Source organism: Xenopus laevis, chromosome 2S (genome assembly GCF_017654675.1).
Source record: "Xenopus laevis strain J_2021 chromosome 2S, Xenopus_laevis_v10.1, whole genome shotgun sequence".
In the NCBI taxonomy this organism is placed as follows: domain Eukaryota; kingdom Metazoa; phylum Chordata; class Amphibia; order Anura; family Pipidae; genus Xenopus; species Xenopus laevis.
This window is the reverse complement of record NC_054374.1, coordinates 131,809,425-131,834,789: the sequence shown is the minus strand read 5'-3', so window position 1 is coordinate 131,834,789 and position 25,365 is coordinate 131,809,425. Positions and strand designations below refer to the sequence as shown.

At 36.9% G+C, this 25,365-nt stretch overlaps 1 protein-coding gene across 8 annotated transcripts in view; it reads left to right on the top strand.

Annotated features, from left to right (window-relative positions):
• Positions 1 to 25,365, top strand: part of LOC108709856 (R3H domain-containing protein 2-like) — a 96,993-nt gene that overhangs the window by 25,784 nt on the left and 45,844 nt on the right. For 7 of the 8 annotated variants that reach the window (XM_041584411.1, XM_041584409.1, XM_041584414.1 and 4 more), the window contains exons 2-9: positions 17,426 to 17,622; positions 19,135 to 19,176; positions 20,933 to 21,019; positions 21,464 to 21,581; positions 22,620 to 22,698; positions 22,840 to 22,899; positions 24,547 to 24,687; positions 25,068 to 25,176. In XM_041584411.1, coding sequence (XP_041440345.1) covers positions 17,455 to 17,622; positions 19,135 to 19,176; positions 20,933 to 21,019; positions 21,464 to 21,581; positions 22,620 to 22,698; positions 22,840 to 22,899; positions 24,547 to 24,687; positions 25,068 to 25,176 — 804 coding nt within the window. In that variant the 5' untranslated portion in view covers positions 17,426 to 17,454. The remainder of the gene's footprint in view (positions 1 to 17,425; positions 17,623 to 19,134; positions 19,177 to 20,932; positions 21,020 to 21,463; positions 21,582 to 22,619; positions 22,699 to 22,839; positions 22,900 to 24,546; positions 24,688 to 25,067; positions 25,177 to 25,365) is intronic. The other variant, XM_041584412.1, reaches the window with a different exon arrangement.

Sequence of the window (25,365 nt, the reverse complement as noted above, 5' to 3'; positions counted from 1 at the left end):
TTCCGATCGTTCACCAGAAATAAAGACTTTTTACAATTACTTTCCATTCTTTAACGTTTTTCCAAAATCTACTTTAAATCCAAATGTCCCTGTCTCGGGCGTTCTGGCAGCTCAGTAATTCAGATGTAGACTGCTACAGTTTTGCAACATTTAGTTGATACATTTCTCAGCAGAATCTGTGGAATAATAGGAACTATAGTATCAATTCTAACACCTGCCTTTCAGCAGAAATGTGTCAACTAATTTATCAATTTAGAACAGTTTACAGGGTCAGCGACCCCCGCCTCCCAGAGCTTCTTTAGAAGGTGAAAAAACTTTGCGCTTCAATATTCTAAAAACAGGCACTCATAAAAAATAGAAAGTACTGTAATTGGAAACAAGCTTTTATTTCTGGTGAACAATCTGAAACTAACTGAACTGGAAAAAGTGTTGGAAGGTGAACAACCCCTTTAACACATTTACACTTGTCTGACAATGAATTTTTAGATCTAATAGGATTAATTTTATTGAAAGATGAATATAAGGCCTTTCCCTTTATTCAGAACACAGAAACTCATCCGCTAGAACAGGAGTGCCCATACTTTACTAATGCAAAGTCTACTTTTAGTGATGTTGTCCCATTAGTATCTACTGTACATCCATAAAAGCATTGTTAGCATTCTGTTCCATGGAAAATATTACTTAAATATTGAATGCTGGGTAATTGTATATTGCTAACAAACCACTATTTCTATGTAATCTTAACATAATAAACATCTGAATGAAAAGTATGAAACAGGAGGGTGATTTGGAGGAGCTGTTTGTTGACAGTGTCTTGAGATCTACAGATCACCAGCTAAAGGTCTACTGGTAGATCCCGATCTAGCTTTTGGGCACCCCTGTGCTAGAAGGATCACTTTAGTACCTGGAGGTCACACTTTTATGCCATTGTTTGATGCATAGCTCTCTATTGTGTTTGCGTCCTGTCATAATATATAGGAAAAGCAAGTTCTGTGTGCTTTTTTTATGTTACTATAAATGTTCATAAATGGGGCCTTTTGTGAAAACACTTAGCATTTGGTAAGAATTAAAGATCTTGCTTTTGTTAGGTCCTGTAGTAGGGAATATTTTCTTGTGACTAAAATCTATCACTAGCCCAAGGTGGCCATCGGTTAACACCTAATTCTTCTGTTGTCCATTGATGTAAATCCTAAACCAATCTGTTGCTGGCATAGACAACTTGTGCATCTTGCTGCAACTGTAGAGAACAAAGAACAGTACAGGTATATGGGACCCTTTATCCAGAATGCTCAGGACATGGGTTTTTCTGCATAACAGATCTTTCCATAATTTGGATCTTCATACCTTAATGCTACTACAAAATCATGTAAACATTAAATAAACCCAATAGGCTGACTTTGATTCCAATAATGATTAATTTTAGTTTGGATCAAGTACACCATGCTGTTTTATTAATACAGAGAAAAAGGAAATCATTTTTAAAAATGTAAATTATTTGATTATAATGGGGTCTATTGGAGTAAGCCTTTCTGTAATTCTGGATAATTGGTGTCCGGATAATGGATCCCCTACCTGTAGTGCAGCATAACATTTAATTTCATGCTAAATATGCTAGGGAACCTACCCAGCAATGATGATGTATTTGGTACCACTTGCATGCTCCTGTCACCCATTTTGAAAGAACCAGATATCCTTCCAGACCTAGGAATTAGGTCCCTGTGATGTTCCTTGGCCAAACTCCTAGTTTTATAAACAAATCAATATAAGTGAAAAGTAATAAAAAAAGAAACAATGTTTTATACACTCAATAACTTGTGTGTCCCTATCTGTTTTGCACAATGATACTTAAGAACTAGCACAACGATAAATGTAGCCTTTTATCCACATCATAAAACTGACAAATTATTTTTTTTTTTTTTGGCTTGAGCGCATGGTTACTCCTAGATATTGTATAAAAAGGGTTGTTCACCTTTAAATTAACTTTTAGTATGATGCAGCTCTCCAGTTTGCAAATTCAGCAATCTGGTTGCTAGGGTCCAAATTACCCAGACAACCATGCACTGATTTGAACAAGAGACTGGAATATGAATAGGAGACGGTCTGAAAGATGATTATATATAAAAAAAAGTAGGGGTAACTCTATAACATACTAAAAGTTAAACACCCCTTTAACAAGTAGGACAGTGTGGCTCTTCATTTCCATGTCCTTACCTTACCTTTGTCTAGCTTGTTTTGTTTATCATTAGTCAAAAAGACAACTGCTTGTACCCGTTACATCCCCCACAACCACCTGTTTAGCTCAAACACACATTCCCATCAGGCATAATGCAAAGAAAATATATTGTCCGATGTGATGGCCACAGCAAACATCTAGAAAATACACAACTTCTTGCATTGCTGGTGACTGTGGAAGAGTTGAAGCAAAATTAATACTTACCTTGATCCTTTTTTTTTTTTTTTTTTTTAAACCAGCGAACTATAAACACAAACCAGCAATACTATGGAAATTATATGGACTATTTGCAGTTTAACAGGCACTCACATTCCTAGTCTTTCCTAAAGCTTGGTGTTTGAAAGCTGAAAGTATCTTCACAATCTGCCTTTGTGAATAACATGCATTTTTCTCTTTTTATTAATATAGTGGTGATGTTGAGTACTTATGAATATTACTAATTCATGCACCAAAATCTTTGTAAGATATCACACTTAGGAAATTATGTGAATAAAGTGGATATGGAGGGCTCTGTAGGAAGGCGGCAAGTGGGCATCCCTAATAACTAGGGAATTCTCAAAGTCACTGTGTAGCCCTGTACTCGACACATGCCCGTGGCAGATATAATACATAATATATTATAAAAAAAATAACCCCCCCTCCATTAGCTGTGTTAAAGAACTCGGGATTCGCCGAATGCAGGATTCGGTTCGTGATTCGGCAAGGATTCAGCCTTTTTCAGCAGGATTCGGCCAGCCGAACCGAATCCTAATTTGCATATGCAAGTTAGCGGCGGGTGGGAAATCGTGTGAGTTTTTGTCACAAAACAAGGAAGTAAAAAATGTTTTCTCCTTCCCATCCCTAATTCACATATGCAAATTAGGATTCGGATTCAGTATTCAGCCGAATCCAAAATAGTGGATTCGGTGCAGACCTTTTGCCTTTTATCTTGTGCTTTTATATGGCCATGGAACTCCGTGTGGCTTCTAATTCCCAATACAGGGATACATCATGTATACTTTATTATAGGCAATGTTTATTCTGCCTGCAAAGCAAAATGTTTATGATTTTGAGCAATGAGCAAAACTAGGTCAGTATTTGAAATATTGATCATTTTGTAATCCAGTTGCTTTTGTGGGTCGTTAATTAAATAAAGAGTATATTGTTGCAGAATGACTCTTGTTTGGGCAAATACTGATGGGAGTATTTTTTGTTATTCCTTTGATGCAGTGAGGTCTATGAATAGCAGCAGTGATCCATTTCTTGAGCACACCTGCATATAAACATGCCCGGCGCCGTTCCCTTGAGCATGCCTCCCTGCACATTTCGCTCTTGCACTTTCTCTTATGGTAAATCAGCTGGGCATATCTATGCTGGGATAAATAGAAAACTAAACCTGGTTAGGATGAGATGGGCTAAAGGAAGCCAAAAAAAACCTTCATAAGCAATTACATGCAAAGTGAAGCCTTCTAAAATCAGAAGCTATTTACTTGTCTCTTGCCAAACACATAGCACTGACTACCAAAAATTAGAGTTTTAAGTCACCCATAAGGCATCATGGGAGGAGACATGCAAATATCCTTTATGTCCCTTTGGCCAACTATGCATCCAGAACGGCTGGTTCTATAGCACAGATACAGTGAATAAAGTACTCCCTATTGTAAAATGTTTATTCATTATTCAGGTCATGGAACTCTGAGGTTACTTCTAATATCCTCATATTTTCCAAGAAGGGGTACCTTATTTATTATAATACACAAGTTTTAGTGAGTCATGGGACAAATTACATCACTACTCTCCATTTTTAACTGATGACACTGTTTATAAGGATATAATTTACAAGATATTCATGGCCTTTGTGTATTATACAGCTTTATAGTTCACAGCCATATTTCCAAACTTGCAGACGGCCTGTTTCAATCTTGTTAGATCTCATCAGTGCAAGATATTGGAACATTTTTGGTATTTAGGCAGTGCTATGTGTATGGCATGAGACACGTAAATACCTTCTGATTTCAGAAGGTTTCCCTTTGCATATACTGGGCAAGTAAGCGTTTTGTGCAGTCTATGATCTGTGTTAACCATAACATTTGTATTGCAATATTTTCTTGTGCCATTATAATTACATGTGGGGAAAACAACAGCAATCCATTTTGGTCCCAGCCTAGACTATAATTGGAAACTGATGATTTTTATTATGTGTCCAGTTTAACGGTTAAAGTAGCGTATTCAGAATGTGCTGATGTTTGGCATTGTTGTCACAGAATAATGCAAGGTGCTGAGAATATCTGCTCTCTGCATTCTCCTCCTCCTCTTTGGAACAAGCTTCCAAGCATCTGCCCCGATACATCTACGTCAGCTGGGATTTCCGTCCTTGTGACGCAGGCTGGCTGCATGAAGGAAAAGATGGGGAGGGACGAAACTGAGAGCATAGATACTCCAGATGCTTCAGAGGGACGTTCTAAATGAATGTGAAACAATGAGCCTAGTGATAACCTTGAGAGCTTTAAGAAACAACCAAGTGAAGATTTAAACTTGACATGATAACATGCAGGCGCAGCCTTTTCCATGCAAGCTATTCAGGGAACCCCTGTGGAGGATTTCCCTCTGTCTTGGTTACTAAGTGATTGGTTAATGACGTCAATAGCAGTTCCCAGGCTGAAGGACAAGTATATTAACCCATACGCTGCCATGATGTCTGCATTGCAGTCTTCTGCATTTTTCTTGCAATTTGACCCCCCCCTCCCTTTACATATTAATTTAAAGGAGAAGGAGGTTGAAGATGCAGAAATATGAGAGCTGGGCTTACTGATGATAAATTTCTTCCTTTTTGGGGAGATTTTTGGATTACAAATCATTGTGAAAGTAAGGAATCTGGAGGTATCCGGTTTTATAGAATAAAAAGAAAATATTATATATATATATATATATATATATATATATATATATATATATATAGTAGAGCCAACAAACCGCACTCACAGGACTTTATGAAGGTGAAAAATCAAAATTGGTGTTTATTTCAACGTTTCGGCTATTCACTTAAGCCGTCATCAGGAAGTCTAGTCTTCCGGAAGTCTAGCCGAAACGTTGAAATAAACACCAATTTTGATTTTTCACCTTCATAAAGTCCTGTGAGTGCGGTTTGTTGGCTCTACTATTGATTTATTATAACCAGCACCTAGGCAGTTGCACTTCGTTTCGTGTGCACCAGAATTTGGACTATATATATATATATATATATATATATATATATATATATATATATATATATATATATATATATATATATATATATATATATATATATATATATATATATATATATATATATATATATATATATATATTCTTGCTGAACTACAATTACCAGCAGCCTGCCGACAGCTGAAAAAATTTGCCTATGCCTGAACCTGATAGGTCTGTAACAGAAGTGTGATGAATAGCAGCTTTGAGATTAACACTATTGATGATAGCAGTGGTTATGTCAGGGTGATGATTTTCACTGCAAGGCTGCAATCACATTTTTTTCACCTACTTATTTTTGTCTCTTTTTGTGGTGTGATTTCTGGTGTGAATTTCCTAGCACTACTCTTGCTGCTGGTTTTCAGCTGTGAGAAAAGTATTTAATTGTCAAACGTTTAACGCAGGGGCTTTGGATAAGCATCATATTGACTATGGTTTCTTTTGTTCTCTGCTTGAAATCTGTAATGTTTTTCATTTTTATATGCTGCTAAATTGTGTGAAAACTGCTTGACAGGACACCATCACCTTCTTTAAAGTGGCTAAATATCTGTATTGCCTATTGTCTTTATTTGGTTATTTTGATTTGGTTTTTTAGTGAAAGTCTGCTATTGACTTTCTTCTTTTTGAGATATAATTGATCCATATTTGGCAGGGCATTTATGTCCCTCTAAAGATGGCCATATTTTGTTGGTGTTGACTGTTATGCACAAGCACCGGTTTGTGGGGACCACATCTATGGACTTTCTCATATTCACTGGCTCTTTGTCATATTTACTGGCTCTTCAGTTTGATGAACTATAATCTCATATCCATTGGTTATGCCGCCTACTACAGGTATGGGACCTGTTATCTAGAATTCTCAGGACCAGGAGTTTCCCAGATAACTAATCCATAATTTAGATTGTCATACCTTAAATCAGGGGTCCCCAACCTTTTCTACCCGTGAGCCACATTTAAATGTAAAATAAGTTGCAGAGCAACATAATCATGCAAGAAGTACAGGTGCAAAATATGGAAAAACGTGGAATGTCATTGGCAATTGGTGGCCCCTATGTGTACTTGCAGACTACACAAGGCTCTGTTTGGCAGTACATTTAGTTTTTGGGCCACTAAAACTTGCCTTCAAGCCAGGAATTCAAAAATAAGAACTGCTTTGAAGTCACTGGGAGCAACATCCAAGGGGTTGGAGAGCAACATGTTGCTCACGAGCTACTGGTTGGGGATCACTGCCTTAAATCAACTAAAAAATCAAGTAAACATTAAATAAACCCATTAGGCTGGCTTTGCTACAGATGAGGCTTAATTATATCATAGTTTGGATCAAGTACAAGCTACAGAGAAAAATGAAATCATTTTTTAAAATTTGGATTATTTGATTATAATTGAGTCCATGGGAGAAGACCATTCCGTAACTCAGAGCTTTCTGGATAATGGGATAGTCCCTGGATCAACTTGTACTATGAGCTATCTTTCATAACTCTGTATTCACTCACTTGCTAAAAAGCCATCCAACCCCTTCTTAAAGCTATCTAATGTATCAGCCTGTATGACTGATTCAGGGAGAGAATTCCAAATCTTCACAGCTCTAACTGTTAAAAAAAAAAAAAAACCATTCCAACTATTTAGAAGGAACCTTCTTTCTTCTAATCAGGGTGTTTTATGTGTATAGTTATATCACTTCTCAAGTGCCTCTTCTCCAGTGTGAACATCCCCAATTTGGCCAGTCTTTCCTCATAGCTAAGATTTTCCATACCTTTTACCAGCTTAGTTGCCCTTCTCTGTACCCTCTCTAATTCAATAATGTCCTGTTTGAGCGATGGAGACCAAAACTGTACGGCATATTCTAGATGCGCTCTGTACAGTGGAAGAATAACCCTTCTAATACAGCTCAAGACATGGCATTTTTGTTTTGAATATTGGGTTAAAAGCAAAGTTAAATGTCAGTGCTGCCTTATATTATGCTGAGAACATGGTGAATGTTGTATTTTTGCTATTTTTTCCTTAAAACAGTTGTATGTAGGTCATCTGTTTCCCTGGTTGTCGGCTCATTAGGGATTCCATCTAAGTATTTTTTATCAGCCAATTATCTGCAGGAGCATAGCTTTTGTTTCTAATGTTAGATGCCTTTTTATTATGTAGATGTGTTTAGACTTCAAGCTCACGTCCATCAGATTGAAAACTAGAGGTCTCAGCATGAGGATGCTGCAAGTTGGGAAAAAACAAGGTCATGAGTTTGAAATGCCTTCCTATATTATTCAAGCATTTCACTGGGGATGTTTATGAATTTAGGTAGGGAACGCAGTAATTTAAAGTGAAAGTGAAATTTCAGTTTTTACATTTAAAGCTTCATTCAACAGAAGAATTATAACCGACCCCTGTTTACCTCCACTTAAAGGAACAGTTACACCAAAAAATAAAAGCGTTATAAAGGAATGACAATATAATGTACTGTTGACATGCACTGGTAAAAGTGGTGTGTTTGCTTCAGAGGCTCTGCAATAGTTTATATAGAGAAGTTGCTGTGTAGCCATGGGGGCATCCATTCAAACACAGAATACATAGTAGATAACAGGTACATTCAATAGAATCACATTGTATACTACAGAGCTTATCTGTTATTAACTGTGCATTCTGTGCCTTTTCTCCAGCTTGAACAGCTGCCCCCATGGCTACACAACAGCTTATTTATAAAAATTGTAGTAGAATTTCTGCAGGGCAACAATACATATTGTCATTACGTTAAAATATTTTCTTTTTTTTTTGGTGTTGCAGTTTAAGTACTAAAATTATTGTTGTCTCCATGGTCATGTAAAGTAAGCTGTTCAGTGCAATATATAAACTATAAAGCACTAAAATCTTCTGTTAATTTCTATTAAATAAATGGGCATTCTATACTGTAGCTTGTTTCCTTTGTCAGGAAATGATTACTGCTTTATTATTATCCTTTATGTAATATAAACATATTTGCAGCGCTTTACAGAAATATTGCATGATTCACATAAGTGCCTGCTCCAGAAAATAATGAAAATAAACTTCTTCTTGGTTGCAGTGTATAACTGGACTGTGCTTGTTTCTAAAAAAAAAAAAAAAAAACCCTTTAAATGGATAAAGCCAAAAGATTTTTTTTAGAATAACAATAAAATACATTTTCTTTGTAGCAATATTTTCCTCAAGTCATACCTACAGCAATAGTTTTGAATTGAAAGGGAATGATTGGCCACAATTGTCTGATGGTAAACACCGCTTGCTGCAAATTTTAGACCTTGTTTGCATAAGCTGCTAATTTCACACAGGTCTAAAAGTAGAATTTTAGCAGAGCTTTAAAATTTACTGTTCAGTATCAGCTATTTAAAAAAAAAATCTAGAGCTGGCCATACACTTTCTTTTCCCCCTATTTTATTAAATGAGATGGATTAAAGTTTGGATGAATTTTCTGCCTGGTTAGTTTAATATATATAACCTTAATTGATAAGGGAAAGGAGACATTTTGGTTTGGTTAATAATGGAGGCCTGGCTGGTGATGGTCACTCCAAAACCTTCACTTTTTTTCTGCTGCAGCCATTTGAGCGGTTGACCCGGCCATGTCGCTGATAGTTCTCATGTTGGAAAGTCTCAATTATGCCCCATGTGCAGCCATGAGACGAGATCCACCTCCATGCTTCACAGTAGGGGTGGTGTTCAACTGTTAACTATGTAATTATGTAATAACGACAAAAAGTCAGTACAATTACAGACCTTCCAGTGAGTGTGTGTGTGTGTGTGTGTGTACAGGCACATAGGATCCTTAGTGTCAGGATCCCAGACCCTCTCTGTGTGTCTCTCATAGTAAGTAAGGTTGAAAAAAGACACACGTCCATCAAGTTCAACCTTTTTTTTTTTTTTTAATTCAAATCTGCCAAACTGCCAGTTGATCCAGAGGAAGGCAAACAAACCCATCTGAAGCCTCACCAATTTGCCTCAGAGGAGAAAAAAATTCCTTCCTGACTCCAAAATGGCAATCGGACTAGTCCCTGGATCAACTTTTACTATGGCCTATCTTCCATAACCCTGTATTCCCTCACTTGCTAAAAAGCCATCCAACCCCTTCTTAAAGCTATCTAATGTATCAGCCTGTACAACTGATTCAGGGAGAGAATTCCACATCTTCACAGCTCTCACTGTAAAAAAACTCCTTCCGAATATTTAGGCGGAACCTCTTTTCTTCTAATCAGAATGGGTGACCTTGTGTCAGCTGGAAAGACCTACTGGTAAATAAAGCATTAGAGAGATTATTATATGATCCCCTTATATATATATATATATATATTATATATATATATATATTATATATATATATATATATATATATATATATATATATATATATATTTATTCATAGTTATCATATCACCCCTTAAGTGCCTCTTCTCCAGCGTGAACATCCCCAATTTGGCCAGTCTTTCCTCATAGCTAAGATTTTCAATACCTTTTACCAGCTTAGTTGCCCTTCTCTGTACCCTCTCTAATACAATATTGTCCTGTTTGAGTGATGGAGACCAAAACTGCATATTCTAGATGGGGCCTTACAAGTGCTCTATACAGTGGAAGAATGACCCCCTCCTCCTGTGAATCTATGCCCCTTTTAATACAGCTCAAGACCTTATTTGCCCTTGATGCTGCTGACTGGCATTGCTTGCTACAGCCAAGTTTATCATCTACAAGGACTCCAAGGTCCTTTTCCATAATGGATTTACTTAGTGCTGTCCCATTAAGGGTATAAGTGGTTTGGCTATTTTTACATCCCAGGTGCATGACTTTACATTTATCAACATTGAATCTCATTTGCCATATTGCCATATTGCCAGTTTGTCAAGATCGTGTTGCAAGGATGCCACATCATGAAAGACTGACCAGCCTGTGTTTTAAATACCACTGATTAGCCACCTGAGACTAATCACACCCCGCTAGTCAGCCTGTATCGCCTCACTGAGCTACAAACACCAACAAATGAAAGTGTATTAAATTTATTAAAATATAAAGCACTGTTGACCTGCACTGGGAAAACTGGTTTGTTTGCTTCAGCAACTATACAATAGTTTATATAAACAAGCTGATGGGTAGCCATGTGGGAAAATTGGTGATTGCTCCCGCACTCCTGTCTGTGTAGATATATCCAAATCCACTTGGTGCTCAGTGATAGAGGTAACCGGCAACCTCAAATCAGATACTGAGAAAAGGCACACTGGCACACAAGATGTGAATGTAGGTGAAAACCTTGCCAAATGTTATTACCGGAAGTGCAACGTTTCGGGGCAAGCACCTTTGTCAAGCATGCATGACAAAGGGGATTGCCCCGAAATGTTGCACTTTGCATCAAAGTGCAAAAAACGGTAACCGGTTTCCCACATACATTTTCTAACATATGGAACATTAGCTATGTATGGGCTCATCTGTAGGGCATTATATTAACTCTGTCTTTATTAAGGTTCCCCAAATTTGCGCTAGGCAGAAATGAACGCTAGTGCATCTTCAATTTGAGTTGCTCGCATTGCCGAAGTAATGCTAGCGAAAAGTGGCCAGATTTCGGCGCCCACGACAAAACTCTGCATTTTAGTGAAGTAGCTTTTGTCTGAGCGACTTTTCGACCTGGCGAAGTGTAGCGACAGAGGCAAAGCGGTCGCTGGCGACTTTTACGCCGGTTACTTAATCTGCCCCTTAATATTTTATAGTTAAAATGACTGATGAGCAAATGGATCCACTACGAGTGTCCTGTCAACCAAACACCTGAATATGGAGGTGTCTGTTTATTTTAAATATATTTCTTGCATAAAGTTGCATTTTCATGTAAGTGTCACATTTTGCATTCTAGTTTTATTCTCTCTATCCATATGACAGTAGTTGACTGGATTTTCTTTGCAGAATGCCTATTCCGCTTGTTTTATTGTGCCTCTGGCACATGTGACGTTTTGTTTGGTAGATTAAAAAAGAATGTAAATTACAAGAAATGAATGGTAAAATGTTATCCTTTAGTAGTTTTTCCTCTGTGCTCTTATGAACAAACATCTATACACAAACATTCTATATATGTTGATCTACATATACATGTATGGAATCAATTAGAGAGTTCAGATTTACAAAAAGACCATCTGCCATAGACTCCATTTTATCCAAAGAATCCAAATTTAAAAAAAACAAAACGATTTCCTTTTTCTCTGTAATAATAAAACAGTGCTTTGTACTTAATCTAAACTAAGATACAATTCATCCTTTTTGAAGCAAAAGCAGCCTATTAGGTTTGTTTAATGTTTACATGCTTTTCTAGTAGACTAGAAGATCCAAATGACAAAGATCTATTATCGGGAAAACCCCAGGTCCCAAGCATTTTTGATAACTGGTCCCATTCCTGTATAAAAACACACATGCACATCCAGTGTATTTTTTTGTTCCCCAGCGATTGCAGTACAGTTAAGAGTACTTCTGTTACCAGTTCAGCAACAATAAAGCTTATTTTCTAATAGCATTCTATATGATTAGGCTACTTATGCAGACATCCACAACATCAAAAGCGAAAGTTATAGCAACTACTTGATTATACAGTCAAGCGTGTTTCGTTTCAAGCCTGTTTTGGCCTTATTTGCTGCAGCGATGTGGAAGTTTATAGCCTTTATGTTCAGAGCTGAGCACTAAAAGGTTGCTCATTGAATGTTCAGGATTTAACATCCTTTTGTAATCAAGATATGCGCATCAGCAAAGAGAATCCGCAAATAGTCCATGCGCATGAATCCAGTATAAATAATATACATGGGATCAGAGTGGTCACATTCAGACACATACATATTCACAAGATATGCCTTAAAGCATTGGGGCTGGCCCCTTTTGGGGTGCTTGGAGCAGTGGCTGTGGGGAATCAACCTGAAGTTAAGGTGAGAATTGAAGAGAATAGTCATTTGTTCTCCTAGATATAAGTGAAAGCCTAGCTTTGAAGGTCAAGTAAGGTGAGATTTGGGATGAAAATTTGGCTGAAAATATGTGTTCTACTATATCTTTACCCATCTCATGAGTTAAGGGGCACTCTATGCAAAGGTTAGTAGACCTCCAAATTGAGCTTGAACTAAAACCTGAAAAATTGACAATCCCAGCTATATTCTTTATTTAAATAGCGTTTTGGCGAACTAACTTTATTTAAAGGAGAACTAAAAATGGCTAAAAATGCCATATTTTATATATTGAACTTATTGCACCAGCCTAAAGTTTCAGCTTGATAATAGCAGCAATGATCCAGGACTTCAAACTTGTCACAGGGGGTCACCATCTTGGAAAGTGTCTGTGACACTCACATGCTCAGTGGGCTCTGAGCAGCTGTTGAGAAGCTAAGCTTAGGGGTCGTCATTAATTATTAAGCAGAAAATAAGATTGGCCGCTAATATAAGCTGATGCTAGTTGCACTGGTTTCTGTGCTGCCAAGTAGTAATTATCTGTATTAATGACTAAGCCTTATATTTTGACATTTATATTCTATGTGTACTGTTACATAGTTACATAGTTACATAGTTAAATTGGGTTGAAAAAAGACAAAGTCCATCAAGTTCAACCCCTCCAAATGAAAACCCAGCATCCATACACACCCCTCCCTACTTTTAATTAAAATTCTATATACCCATACCTATACTAACTATAGAGTTTAGTATCACAATAGCCTTTGATATTATGTCTGTCCAAAAAATCATCCAAGCCATTCTTAAAGGCATTAACTGAATCAGCCATCACAACATCACCCGGCAGTGCATTCCACAACCTCACTGTTCTGACTGTGAAGAACCCTCTACGTTGCTTCAAATGAAAGTTCTTTTCTTCTAGTCTAAAGGGGTGGCCTCTGGTACGGTGATCCTCTTTATGGGTAAAAAAGTCCCCTGCCATTTGTCTATAATGTCCTCTAATGTACTTGTAAAGTGTAATCATGTCCCCTCGCAAGCGCCTTTTTTCCAGAGAAAACAACCCCAACCTTGACAGTCTACCCTCATAATTTAAGTCTTCCGTCCCTCTAACCAATTTAATTGCACGTCTCTGCACTCTCTCCAGCTCATTTATATCCCTGTTAAGGACTGGAGTCCAAAACTGAACTGCATACTCCAGATGAGGCCTTACCAGGGACATATAAAGAGGCATAATTTTGCCCTTTTTTATGCAAGACAGAACTTTATTTGCTTTAGTAGCCACAGAATGACACTGCCCATAATTAGACAACGTGTTATCTACAAAGACCCCTAGATCCTTTTCATTTAAGGAAACTCACAACACATTGGCATTTAGTGTATAACTTGCATTTATATTATTTTTGCCAAAGTGCATAACCTTGCATTTATCAACATTGAACCTCATTTTCCAGTTTGCTGCCCAGTTTTCCAGTTTAGACAAATCACTTTGCAAAGTGGCAGCATCCTGCATGGAACCTATAGTTCTGCACAATTTAGTATCATCTGCAAAAATAGAAACAGTACTTTCAATGCCCACCTCCAGGTCATTAATAAACAAGTTGAAAAGCAAGGGACCTAGTACAGAGCCCTGCGGTACTCCACTAACAACACTGGTCCAATTAGAAAATGTTCCATTTACCACCACTCTTTGTAGTCTATCTTTTAGCCAGTTCTCTATCCAGGTACAAATACTATGTTCCAGGCCAACATTCCTTAATTTAACCAGTAACCTTTTGTGTGGCACTGTATCAAATGCTTTAGCAAAGTCTAAGTAAATCACATCCACTGCCATCCCAGAATCGAGGTCTCTACTTACATTCTCGTAAAAAGAAATTAAGTTAGTCTGGCAAGATCTATTACGCATAAAACCATGCTGGCACAAACTCATAGTATTATGATTTGCTATGAAGTCCAGTATCTTATCCTTTATTAACCCTTCGAAAAGCTTTCTTACCACTGACGTCAGACTGACTGGCCTATAGTTTTGAGGCTGAGAATGGGATCCTTTTTTGAATAGAGGCACCACATTAGCAATTCGCCAGTCTCTCGGCACTATGCCAGATCTCAATGAATCCTGAAAAATTAAGTAAAGAGGTTTGGCAATCACAGAGCTAAACTCGCTAATTACCCTGGGATGAATACCATCTGGCCCTGGACCTTTGTTAATCTTAACATGTTCAAGTCTCTTTTGAATTTCTTCATGTGTGAACCATGCATCATTAGTTGTATTACTAGAATTGGGACTGTTAAGAAGGAAACCTTCACTTACTGGTTCCTCATTTGTGTAGACAGATGAAAAATATGAGTTCAGAATCTGCGCTTTTATTTTGTTTTCATCAACCAGCTGACCCCCCTCTGATAGTAAGGGTCCCACCCCTTCCTGCTTAATTTTTTTACTATTAACATATTTAAAAAATAATTTTGGATTTTTTTTACTGCTTTCTGCAATATCCTTTTCTATAGCAATTTTAGCTTGCCTTATAGCTTCTTTGCATGATTTATTGGCCTCCTTGTACCTTATAAATGTTTCGGCTGTCCCAGCTAACTTGAAAGCCTTAAAAGCACGTCTTTTCTTACCCACCTCAACACCAACGCTTCTATTGAACCAAAAAGGTTTTGCTTTGCAACGGCGTTCCTTGCTTACAAGTGGAATATACTGACAAGTATATTTATTAAGCAGCATTTTAAAGACTTCCCATTTTTGTTCTGTGTTTAACCCTGTGAAAAGCATTTCCCACTTCATATGTTGCAGAGATGCCCTTATACTGTCAAAGTTTGCACGTCTGAAATTTAGTGTTTGTTAATCCCTTATAGAATTGCTTCTGCAACAGAATCTCAAAGGAGACCATGTTATGATCACTATTCCCTAAATGCGCACCCACACAAATTTTAGAGATGAGTTCAGTATTGTTAGTTATTACAAGGTCCAAAAGAGAGTTATTCCTAGTAGGTTCTTGAACGAGCTGGAATAAAAAGTTGTCATTCAGCATATTTACAAACCTACTAGCTTTTTCTGTCTTAGCAACCCCATTACCCCAGTCAATGTCTGGATAATTGAAGTCACCCATAGCAACAACTTGACCCAGCTTGATTCAGTCCCTAAGCTCAGTAAATGACAGCAGCACAGAGCATGTGCCGTTAATCAGCAGAAAAGAAGATGGCTGAGCTACTGGGGCATCTTTGGAGACACAGATCTTTACTGCTAAAGGGCTGTGGTTGCCTTGGGCTGATACAGAAGCACAAAACATGATGTACAACATTTCTCCCTGCTTCTTTAGTTGAGCTTTAGTTCTCCTTTAAAGGCAGTGTAATCAATTGCAGCCATCCTGTCATGCTTTATGACAGATTTGTAGCTATAAAAAGATTTGTGACAGGTTCTTATGTCAGCATTGAGACCACAGTGGTCTGAATTTGGGGAGAACATTTCACAGACTCTTATCTGTGCCTGCCTAAATACTCCTGATGTATTTGTAGCACAGCTTTCAGCATCCATAGCAAGCTAAGCTCGCTACATACTTGGAACTGTAGTTCAGCAAGTGCTGAAGAACCCCACGTTGCAGTTTCCTGTTATTAGTGCAGTAACTCTTGTGGAAGATGTTAACAACTTGGTCAGTCAGTGGTTCTCCAAAACTTATGTACAGTACTATATAAGTTCACATATTGTTCTTACACAATTTCTGTCTTGTGTCCTTCTCACCCCTTTCTCCCTTATTTGCTCTTTTGTGTGCTTTTGTCAAACACGATCATGTCTTCCTCCTCCTCACAGCCTCCCACGCTGTCCTGGAGGACCGAGGCTGATTCATTCATTCATATAAAAAAAAAGCCTGCTTTTTAGATCCTTAATGAAAGCAGAAGAATGAACAGGCACACCATACAGAGTATAAATCTGGAAAAGTACACAGAGTAAGCCACACCATTTTTGGCATCAAAATATAACATTCCTTAACCAAAGTATGCATAACAAGCAGGATACCATAAGTTCATGTCGATATTTTTTTTTCCAGCATCCTAAATTTCATTACGTTTGGTCCCTATGTGATAAAGGATTCTAGTTGGAGCTGCCAAAAACTATCATTATGGAAGCAAAGCAATCTTTAAATACCTTTTGGGCTATTGTTTATTCTTATATATGTGTAGTGTTACTAACTGATGTTTAATTGATTAAGCACTTATACTTCGACACAATGTCAGCAATGTAATGTTTTTTGTAAATGGCTAGACTGTTAATAATGCTTTGTAACAATGTTCCTTTTTTACAATAACTTTTTTCTCTTGGCTGCTGGACATTTTTCATCTCTGATCGGATTTAACCCTTAGATTTTATAACGATTTTGTAAAATGTTTTTTTATATCACCATATATTGTGGGTTTGTCTTAAATGCGTGTTTTGGATAACACTTTTTACCTAAAAAATTTTTAATGAGTCTTTTCACCTATTTGCACTATTTAAATATTTATAATGAATCTGTACGTGAATGTATTTTTTATATATTGTAATTTTTATTATTATTGTGGTCACCAGTAGGTGGCGATAGGTTTGAATTTTGTGTAAGTTCTCTTTTGCACACAGTGGTAATTAACCAATCACGTTGCCTGTGGGTTGTTAAATGTTTGCTCACTGTTCACAATTTTTATGCTTGACAAAGGGGTACTGCCCCGAAACGTTGCTTCTCTGCAAATAAAGACACAAGGGATTTCCCTGTTTGAATTGCCGTGTGTGCCAGTGTATTTCTACTATTGACCTTGGGGAGGGTGCCGATCCCTCCAGCATTGAGCACCTGGCTATCCTGACTGAAGGCCTGGGTGTGCGAGCCGACATCTCTAACTTGACTAACTGATGTTTATCATGATTCTTTGAATAATAGTGTGTTGTACTTTTTCTTAGAGGGTTTAATGGGCTTAAAATCTAAATTCAATTTCACAAACCATTTTCAACAAGGGAGTTAAAATATTTGAGTTCTTGTTATGAGATATTTGTACTCAATTCATTCTGCTTCTTTGTTACTGTTGACAGTTGCAGGTTGCTACACCCTGCTCTGTATTATGCTGAAGATGTCCCATGGCCGCACAACCAAGGAAGCTCTAGAGATTATGAAGGAGTCGGAGAAGTGTCTGGTTGAGGAATCTTTAAACCGGAGCAAGGTTGTGTCCAGATCCCCTAGTAAAGAGGATCAGGAATCTGATGATCCAAACTCACGCCAAGATCCACAGGTTATTTTGCTTTTTTCCTGTTTAACTTTAGACTTGGACTATATTTACCGTTTTCACTTCTCCTCGCTTGTTTTTATGTTTTATTTGTAAACTAACTTGTGGTGCAAGGACATTATTTATTTACATTTGTCAATTATCTACCTTTATATCAAAGGGGTTGTTCACCTTTGATTAACTTTTAGTATGATGTAGAGAGTGATATTCTGAGACAATTTGCAATTGGGTTTAATTTTTTATTATTTGTGCTTTTTGAGTTATTTAGCTTTTTATTCTGCAGCTCTCCAGTTTGCAGTTTCAGCAATCTGGTTGTGATGGTCCAAATTACCCTAGCAACCATGCATTGATTTGAATAAGAGACTGGAAAATGACTAGGAGAGGGAATGAAAAGAAAGATGAGTAATAAAAAGTAGCAATAACAATAAATTTGCAGCCTTACAGAGGATTTGTTTTAACATGGTCAGAAGAAAACGGCAAATAATTCAAAAACTATAAAAAATAAATACTGAAGACCAATTTAAAAAGTTCCTCAGAATTGGCCATTCTACAACTTACTGAAAGTTAACTTGAAGATGAACCACCCCTTTAATGATGCACCGAATCCAGGATCAGGTTCAGGATTCAGACTGAATTCAGCCTTTTTCAGCAGGATTCTACCTGCCGAACTGAATCCAAATCCTAATTTGTATATGCAAATTAGGGGTAGGAAGGGAAATCCCCTGACTTTTTGTCACAATACAAGCAAGTGACATTTTTTTTCCACTTTTTCCTTTCCCACCCCTAATTTGCATATAAATATTAGGATTCGCTTTGGTATACGGCAGATTCTTTCACAAAGGATTTGGGGATTCGGCGAATCCAAAATAGTGGATTTGGTGCATCCCTACTTTATATGAAATTGTGCTCACTTTTACTAAGTAATGCTTAAAGAACAATATAATGTGTAATACGTTTTCAATGCAAAACCATTATTGCTGTGCTTTCCAGCTTGTCCTGATGAGGCCACAGGCTGGTAAGGAGATTTGCTTTTAAAGTACATCGCTGTTCACACCCTGGGATTTTTTTTTGGGATTTTTAGCGATCTGAATATCAAGCAAGCAATTTTTTGTCACATCCACAATGTTAGGCCTACAAATCCCATTGTTGTGTAAGCCTTGTTGGCAAGGTGTAGGTACTTCCATACAAGGAGGGAGAAAAAAAGCTGAAAAAAAGGACCACTGTATGATTTCCAGTTCTTATAAACAATGCTTCTTAACAATGTAACAATGCTTCTTATAGGTCGAAGAGTAGTGGTCACCAATAGAATACTCTATTCTATATTTATAGAATATGTATCTATTGTCCCGTTCCATCATTTACATGCACTAAAACTACTAACAAACATTGCCCTTGTTACCAAAGAAGCATTAATGTTACATCATACACTAAAAAAATGTCATTCTTTTGTGTTCTTTTTGTTTATTCATTTCATTTACTCTGGGTTATTTTCCCCTCACTCTCTCTCCAATGGTGCAGAGGCGGAATGCAAGCCACGGACATGCTAGGAAGAGAGCCAAGGTACACTTGCGTACAACTCATACCACCCACATCTAAGAAACAATCACTTGCTTTACTTGTACATCATTTTATATCATCTGACACCTTTTTTCCCCCACTTGTATGGCATACAAATACATTTCCATTGCCCATTTGAGAGTTGCTGGATAATCATTGCAAATTACAAAGCCAATTGAGTCGCACTTCATTTTGTTGCATTTTATTATGCAGTTTGTGTTTCTGGTTCTTTCTCATGATTACATGTAATAAACATAGCATGCACTCCAAGTGCATAAAGTTTGGGTTGCTATCGCAGCAGCTGAAATGCTAATAGTTTGGTAACTGCAGACGGGCTGGTCAATCAGCAGCTCTGATGGTATTGCTTTTTTTCATTTACTATACTATGGTTCCATCCACATTGGTATTTGGCCTCCTGCTGCAGATGTCAAGCTAAAAATTGCATGTAGCTCATTTTTGCAGCACGATTTTGAAGCAGTGAGAACTCCTCGGTTTTGGAAACCCAAATTAATGGGAGATCAGATAGGTTGCATGAAAATTGATTTGCATGTTATTTTAACGCGACTGCTTTCATTGTTTGAAGGTAGGTTAATTATACTTGGAGGTACTTGCTTTACGGTGCAGCAATCCATGTAACCTTATAGAGCTGCATTGCTGGTAAAGATGTGATTAGTCTTTCTGATTGCTGCTAATAGTCTGTTACTAATTATCCTAAAAACTCTTATGTGCCTGGGAGGTTAATGAGAGAGAGGTAAGTTTTAAAGGGGTTGTTCACCTTCCAAACACCTTTTCAGTTCAATTGTTACCCAGAAATAGATGTTTTTCAATTACTTCCATTATTTATTTTTTACCGTTTTCTTTTTTTAAATCTAAGTTTAAAGTTTTAGTCAGGTGCAGACTCTAAACTGTTACAATATTGAAACATTTAATTGAAACTCGGATTCTGCGCAGCAGGGACAAAAATAAGAAATGTATCAACTAAATGTATCAATTTAGAACAGTTTACAGGGTCGACGACCCCCCCCCCCCGAGCTGCTTTAGCAGGAGTAAAATGACACTTCACACTTGAATACTAGAAAAATGGTCACACATAGAAAATAGAAAGTAATTAAAAGTTATTTAAGTAATTATTTCTGGTGAACTATCTGAAAACAATTAGGTATTTGAAGGTGAACTTTAAGAAATAAACTTTAAGGTTTAACTTTAAACTTTAAGGTGAACTTAAAGAAATACTTGAAACTAGAGAATTAGTGACAAAACATATTTTAACATTTCATTATATTTTTTAATATTATATATATTTTTATTTTATTTTTAATTATATATATTTTATTCTTTAATGTGGGGTCATGGAATACGAGGCTGCAATATTTCTCGCAAATCTTTGGTTCTCTCTAACTATTTGAGAATGTTGAGTCTATAGCTAGCTTGAGAATGCTGCGATTTCCTATTTATGTTTTGGACTAATGGATAAATAAGAGTGGATTGCATGATGTATTCATGATGTATGTAGTTGTGGTTCTGAATGTGGAGATTTGGTTTTTAATAAGTTGATAGAACTGTACTGAATTTCTTGCTTGCAGCTAATTTGTATGGTGTACTGCCTAACACGTTCGATGAGGACTTCATAAATGTCCTTTCCTTTGTATAATTTTATATGTCCTGTTTCAGAAAAAAGAAAAAACTGAGTATCTATAGGCGACAATTTCCGAACCCAACAGTTAATTTTGCAATCTGAATGTCTCCCTTTATTTCATAGTCTAACTCAAAGTTAAAGCTTGTAAGAAGTTTAGCTGTGTGTGAAGAGTCTTCTGGACCTTTTGTAGACGGTATTCTGGAACCTCAGGTAAGTCTGTAACAGCGTTTTTCAGATTTAAAGATTATATGAGATCTATTATACAGAAACATTTGGAATACATTTAGATTGTGTGTCAGCATAAACACAACAGCAAAAATATGCTCTCAGAAACCATTGCAGAGGGTGCCTGAGATTAACAGTTGTTGCGCAGGAGGCGTCAGAGCAAGCCTCCATGTAGACACGCTCTAAGATTCAGAATTCTCCTATACAGACAAAACATAGTCCTTGGCAATGACTTATGTGTAGGCTTGCACTGCTGCCACCTGCACTGCACCTGTTCTGTGCCTAAATGCAGGATGTGGCAGAATGGTCTGTGTGGGAAGAGAAGCTTAAAATTGTGACTGCTCATCAGCTAGGCTTTGGCATTAGGAGAGTGTGTATATCCTTTATTGTCATTTCAAAGAAAATCTAAAATGTCTGTTCCCGTTTTAGGATGTCATTCATCTACATATTAGCTGCCCATCTGACAAGGAAGAGACGGCCTGTAAAGATGGATCTGAGAAAGAAGAGAAAAGTATAGAAAAGGGTCCTAAGAAAATGCTGTCCAGAGGTACAAAGAATTCTCTATTTTCAAGTGTCCCTGGTTCATTAAAGGAAAACTATACCCCCAAAATGAACACTTAAGCAACAGATAGTTTATATCAAACTGAATGACATATTAAAGAATCTTACCAAACTGGAATATATATTTACATAAATATTATCCTTTTACATCTCTTGCCTTGAACCACCATTTCGTGACTCTATCTGTGTTGCCTCAGAGATCACCTGACCAGAAATACTACAACACTAACTGTAACAGGAAGAAGTGAGGAAGCAAAAGGCAGAACTCTGTCTGTTAATTGGCTCATGTGACCTTACATGTGGTTTGTATGTGTGCACAGTGAATCTTACGATCTCAGGGGGCGGCCCTTGTTTTTTAAAATGGTAATTTTCTATTTATGATTACCCAATGGCACATACTACTAGAAAAGTATATTATTATGATAATGGTTCATTTACATGAAGCAGGGTTTTACACATGAGCTGTTTTACTCAGTATCTTTTAATAGAGACCTACATTGTTTGGGGGGTATAGTTTTCCTTTAACAAATGTTTGTGACTATACAAAAAAGACTAGTATTATATTGTTCTTTATATATATATATATATATATAATTCATTAAATATAGTTTAGCACCTATGTGAAGCCCACTGTCTGTCTGACCTTTCCCAGCCACAGGGTTCTTTGAATTGCCAAAAACATTATAGAAATGATTCAGTAAAAAAATATTGAGGAAAACATTTGTTTGCTGCAGCATTCTGTGTTTTATTACTTATCTATCCCAATCAGTTGAAAGATAAGATAAAGAAGTGGGTGAGCGCATTTTGGAATATTGTACAATTAAAATTTGAGTTCTTACAAGGATTGGAGTTTTTGTTCCCTGTTAACTAATTAACGGTTAAAGAAAAGGCTGGTTAGATAATGAAAGTTCTCTAACTAGAACTAAGGTTTTACCAGTCTGAAATTAGAAAAACAAAACGGTGTACTATTACTGATATGTTTTATGAGCTCTCACTTTGTTTCTTCTTCTTCACCTCCTCCAAGACTCTAGCCAGGAGTACACAGATTCTACAGGAATAGATGTACATGAATTTTTAGTGAATACACTGAAAAATAATCCAAGGTAATAACTTTCTGAAATTGTATTTTTAAGGCCTAATACAAGGTGTTTAATCACATTTTAATTTTAGAAAGATGTTGACCAAGTGAATCACTCCTCTCTTTAATGCTTTGCTAAACTTTACCATACTTTTTTGTTTTCAAGGGACAGAATGATGCTGCTAAAATTAGAACAAGAAATTCTTGAATTCATTAATGATAATAGGTAGGTGTTTGAAATACTGTTTTATTCTTACATAGTATTATCAGTTTATAGGGATTAAACAGAGCAATTCCAGCCTATTAAGGCATAATTTGCCATAAAGAAAAGTATTGTCTACAGGTATGGGACCTATTATCCAGATTGCTCGGGACCTGAGGTTTTCCTGATCACAGATCTTTCCGTAATTTCTAAGTCTACTAGAAAATCATGCAAACATTAAATAAACCCAATAGGCTGGTTTTGTTTTCAATAAGAATTAATTATATCTTTCATCAGATCAAATACAAGATACTCTTTTTTTATTACACAAAAAAAGGAAAGCATTTTTAAAAATGTGGATTATTTGATTTTAATGCAGTCTATGGGAGACCGGATTTCTGTAATTCGGTGGTTTCTGGATAATGGGTTTCCGAATAGCGAATTCCATACCTGTACTAGCCACCCTCAAAAATTTTTTTTACATTTTTTAATGGATCACCTCTAAGGGCTCTTACAGACGAGCGTTTTTACCTGCGTTCCATTTTTCTGCGTTCAGCCGCAGGGGAGCGCAGGAATAGACGCATTACATTTTTTCCAATGGGGCTTTACTCACACAGGCGCATGTAGGTGCCGAACGCAACATGCTGCATTTTTCCTGCGTTCGTCTCCTACACGCGCCTGTATGAGTACAGCCCCATTGGAAAAAATGTAATGCGTCTATTCCTGCGCTCCCCTGCGGCTGAACGCAGAAAAACGGAACGCAGGCGAGCGCAGGTAAAAAATGCTCGTCTGTAAGAGCCCTAATAGTAAAAACAATATGCATTATCACACATAATCTTCATCAACCTGGCAGCCTGCTAGTTTAGCTCCTCTGATGTCTTCTTGCAGCTCCATTCCCGAGCTATTATACACATAATTTTTACTTTTTTTTTTTTTTTTTTAGGGGCGTGGGGATTGGCAGGGGCATCACTTTTGGACAGTCATAATACACATTATTACACATACACACAATAAATAACTTGCCAAATCTACACACTTGCAATTTTTATTTTTTTTGGTTGGTTTAATACAACAAGGCATATTTGTCCAAAAAAGTATATTATTGGCTAGTGTCAGAACTTAAAACACTATATACTTCATTTCAGAAGTTTTAATGCATAGTTTTAGATCCACATTGTTGTTTTTTTTTTTTGGTTTTAAAACAGTCATGGTGCAGTGGTGTTTTAACTTTGACACGAGGCAGGCAGGATGCTGTAAAGTGCAATTTTCAGAAATATCCAAATTCTGTAATATTATAAATAGCAAATATTTAACATACATTTGCCTTTTTGTAGCTTAGAAAAACACATATACCCATGTTGAATTTCCTTCATGTTAGGGGCTTTTTTGCCTCTGCAATATATAAACAAATGCTTGTTTTCAGTGAAGTTATTTGATAATGTTATAGGGGAGATATGGGACCTTTAAATTTGTTGTATTATTTGGGATATTCCAAAAGTGTCTTCGCTTTTATTTAAAATGTACATGTTTTTTTAACCTCGAAAAAGAAAGAGCCAAAATGATGTTGTTTTCTGCAAGCAAGCAAGCAAAATCTTTCTCATTATGTTAAACTCTGCTACATTTGTCATTCTCCTGGCATTTTCTGCTAATGTTCTTTCTGTTACACACCAGCAATCAGTTTAAGAAGTTTCCACAGATGACCTCATATCACAGGATGCTTTTGCACCGTGCTGCTGCCTACTTTGGCATGGATCATAATGTAGACCAAACAGGCAAAGCCGTCATCATCAATAAGACCAGTAACACACGAATGTAAGTTTACATAGACTGCTTAAACAATGTAGGCTCATTATTATAGTTTAGTTATAAAAACACATGCTTTCTGTGTCTTATTGGAAAGCAGCTGGAAATTATTCACCTAAAAATACTAATTAGTGAACCCTTTATAACTATCTCTTTTTTGTGTTCTGCTGTATTATCACTTTGCATTCATCTCACAGAGAGACATGCATCAATTGTAGCTGTTACCACTCCAGAGTTTTCAGTTTCCTAAGACGCTGCTCACTTACAGTCTAATGAATCAGTCTGTGTGGCTGCACCTTTTTATTGAGAATTTATTAAATTATAAACAGTAAACTTTAAAACTGTAAAAGAATACCTAAGAACCCTGTTTTTTTCTTTTTTTTTTTCAGTCCTGACCAGAGGTTTTCTGAGCACATCAAGGATGAGAAGAGCTGTGAATTCCAACAACGGTTCATTCTGAAGAGAGATGATGCCAGCATGGACCGGGATGATAATCAGGTGGGCATAATATTATCTTCTATACTGACGTTATTTATATACTCGCACATGGCTCAGCTCACCCTAATTCGTGTCACTGGAGGGGGCATGCAGGTGTGAGTATATAATTAAACAACAACTGACTGAAGGGGAAGGATTGCAAGAACATTGACATCACAGGTGGAGAATATGCTTAACTAGTGTTTAGGC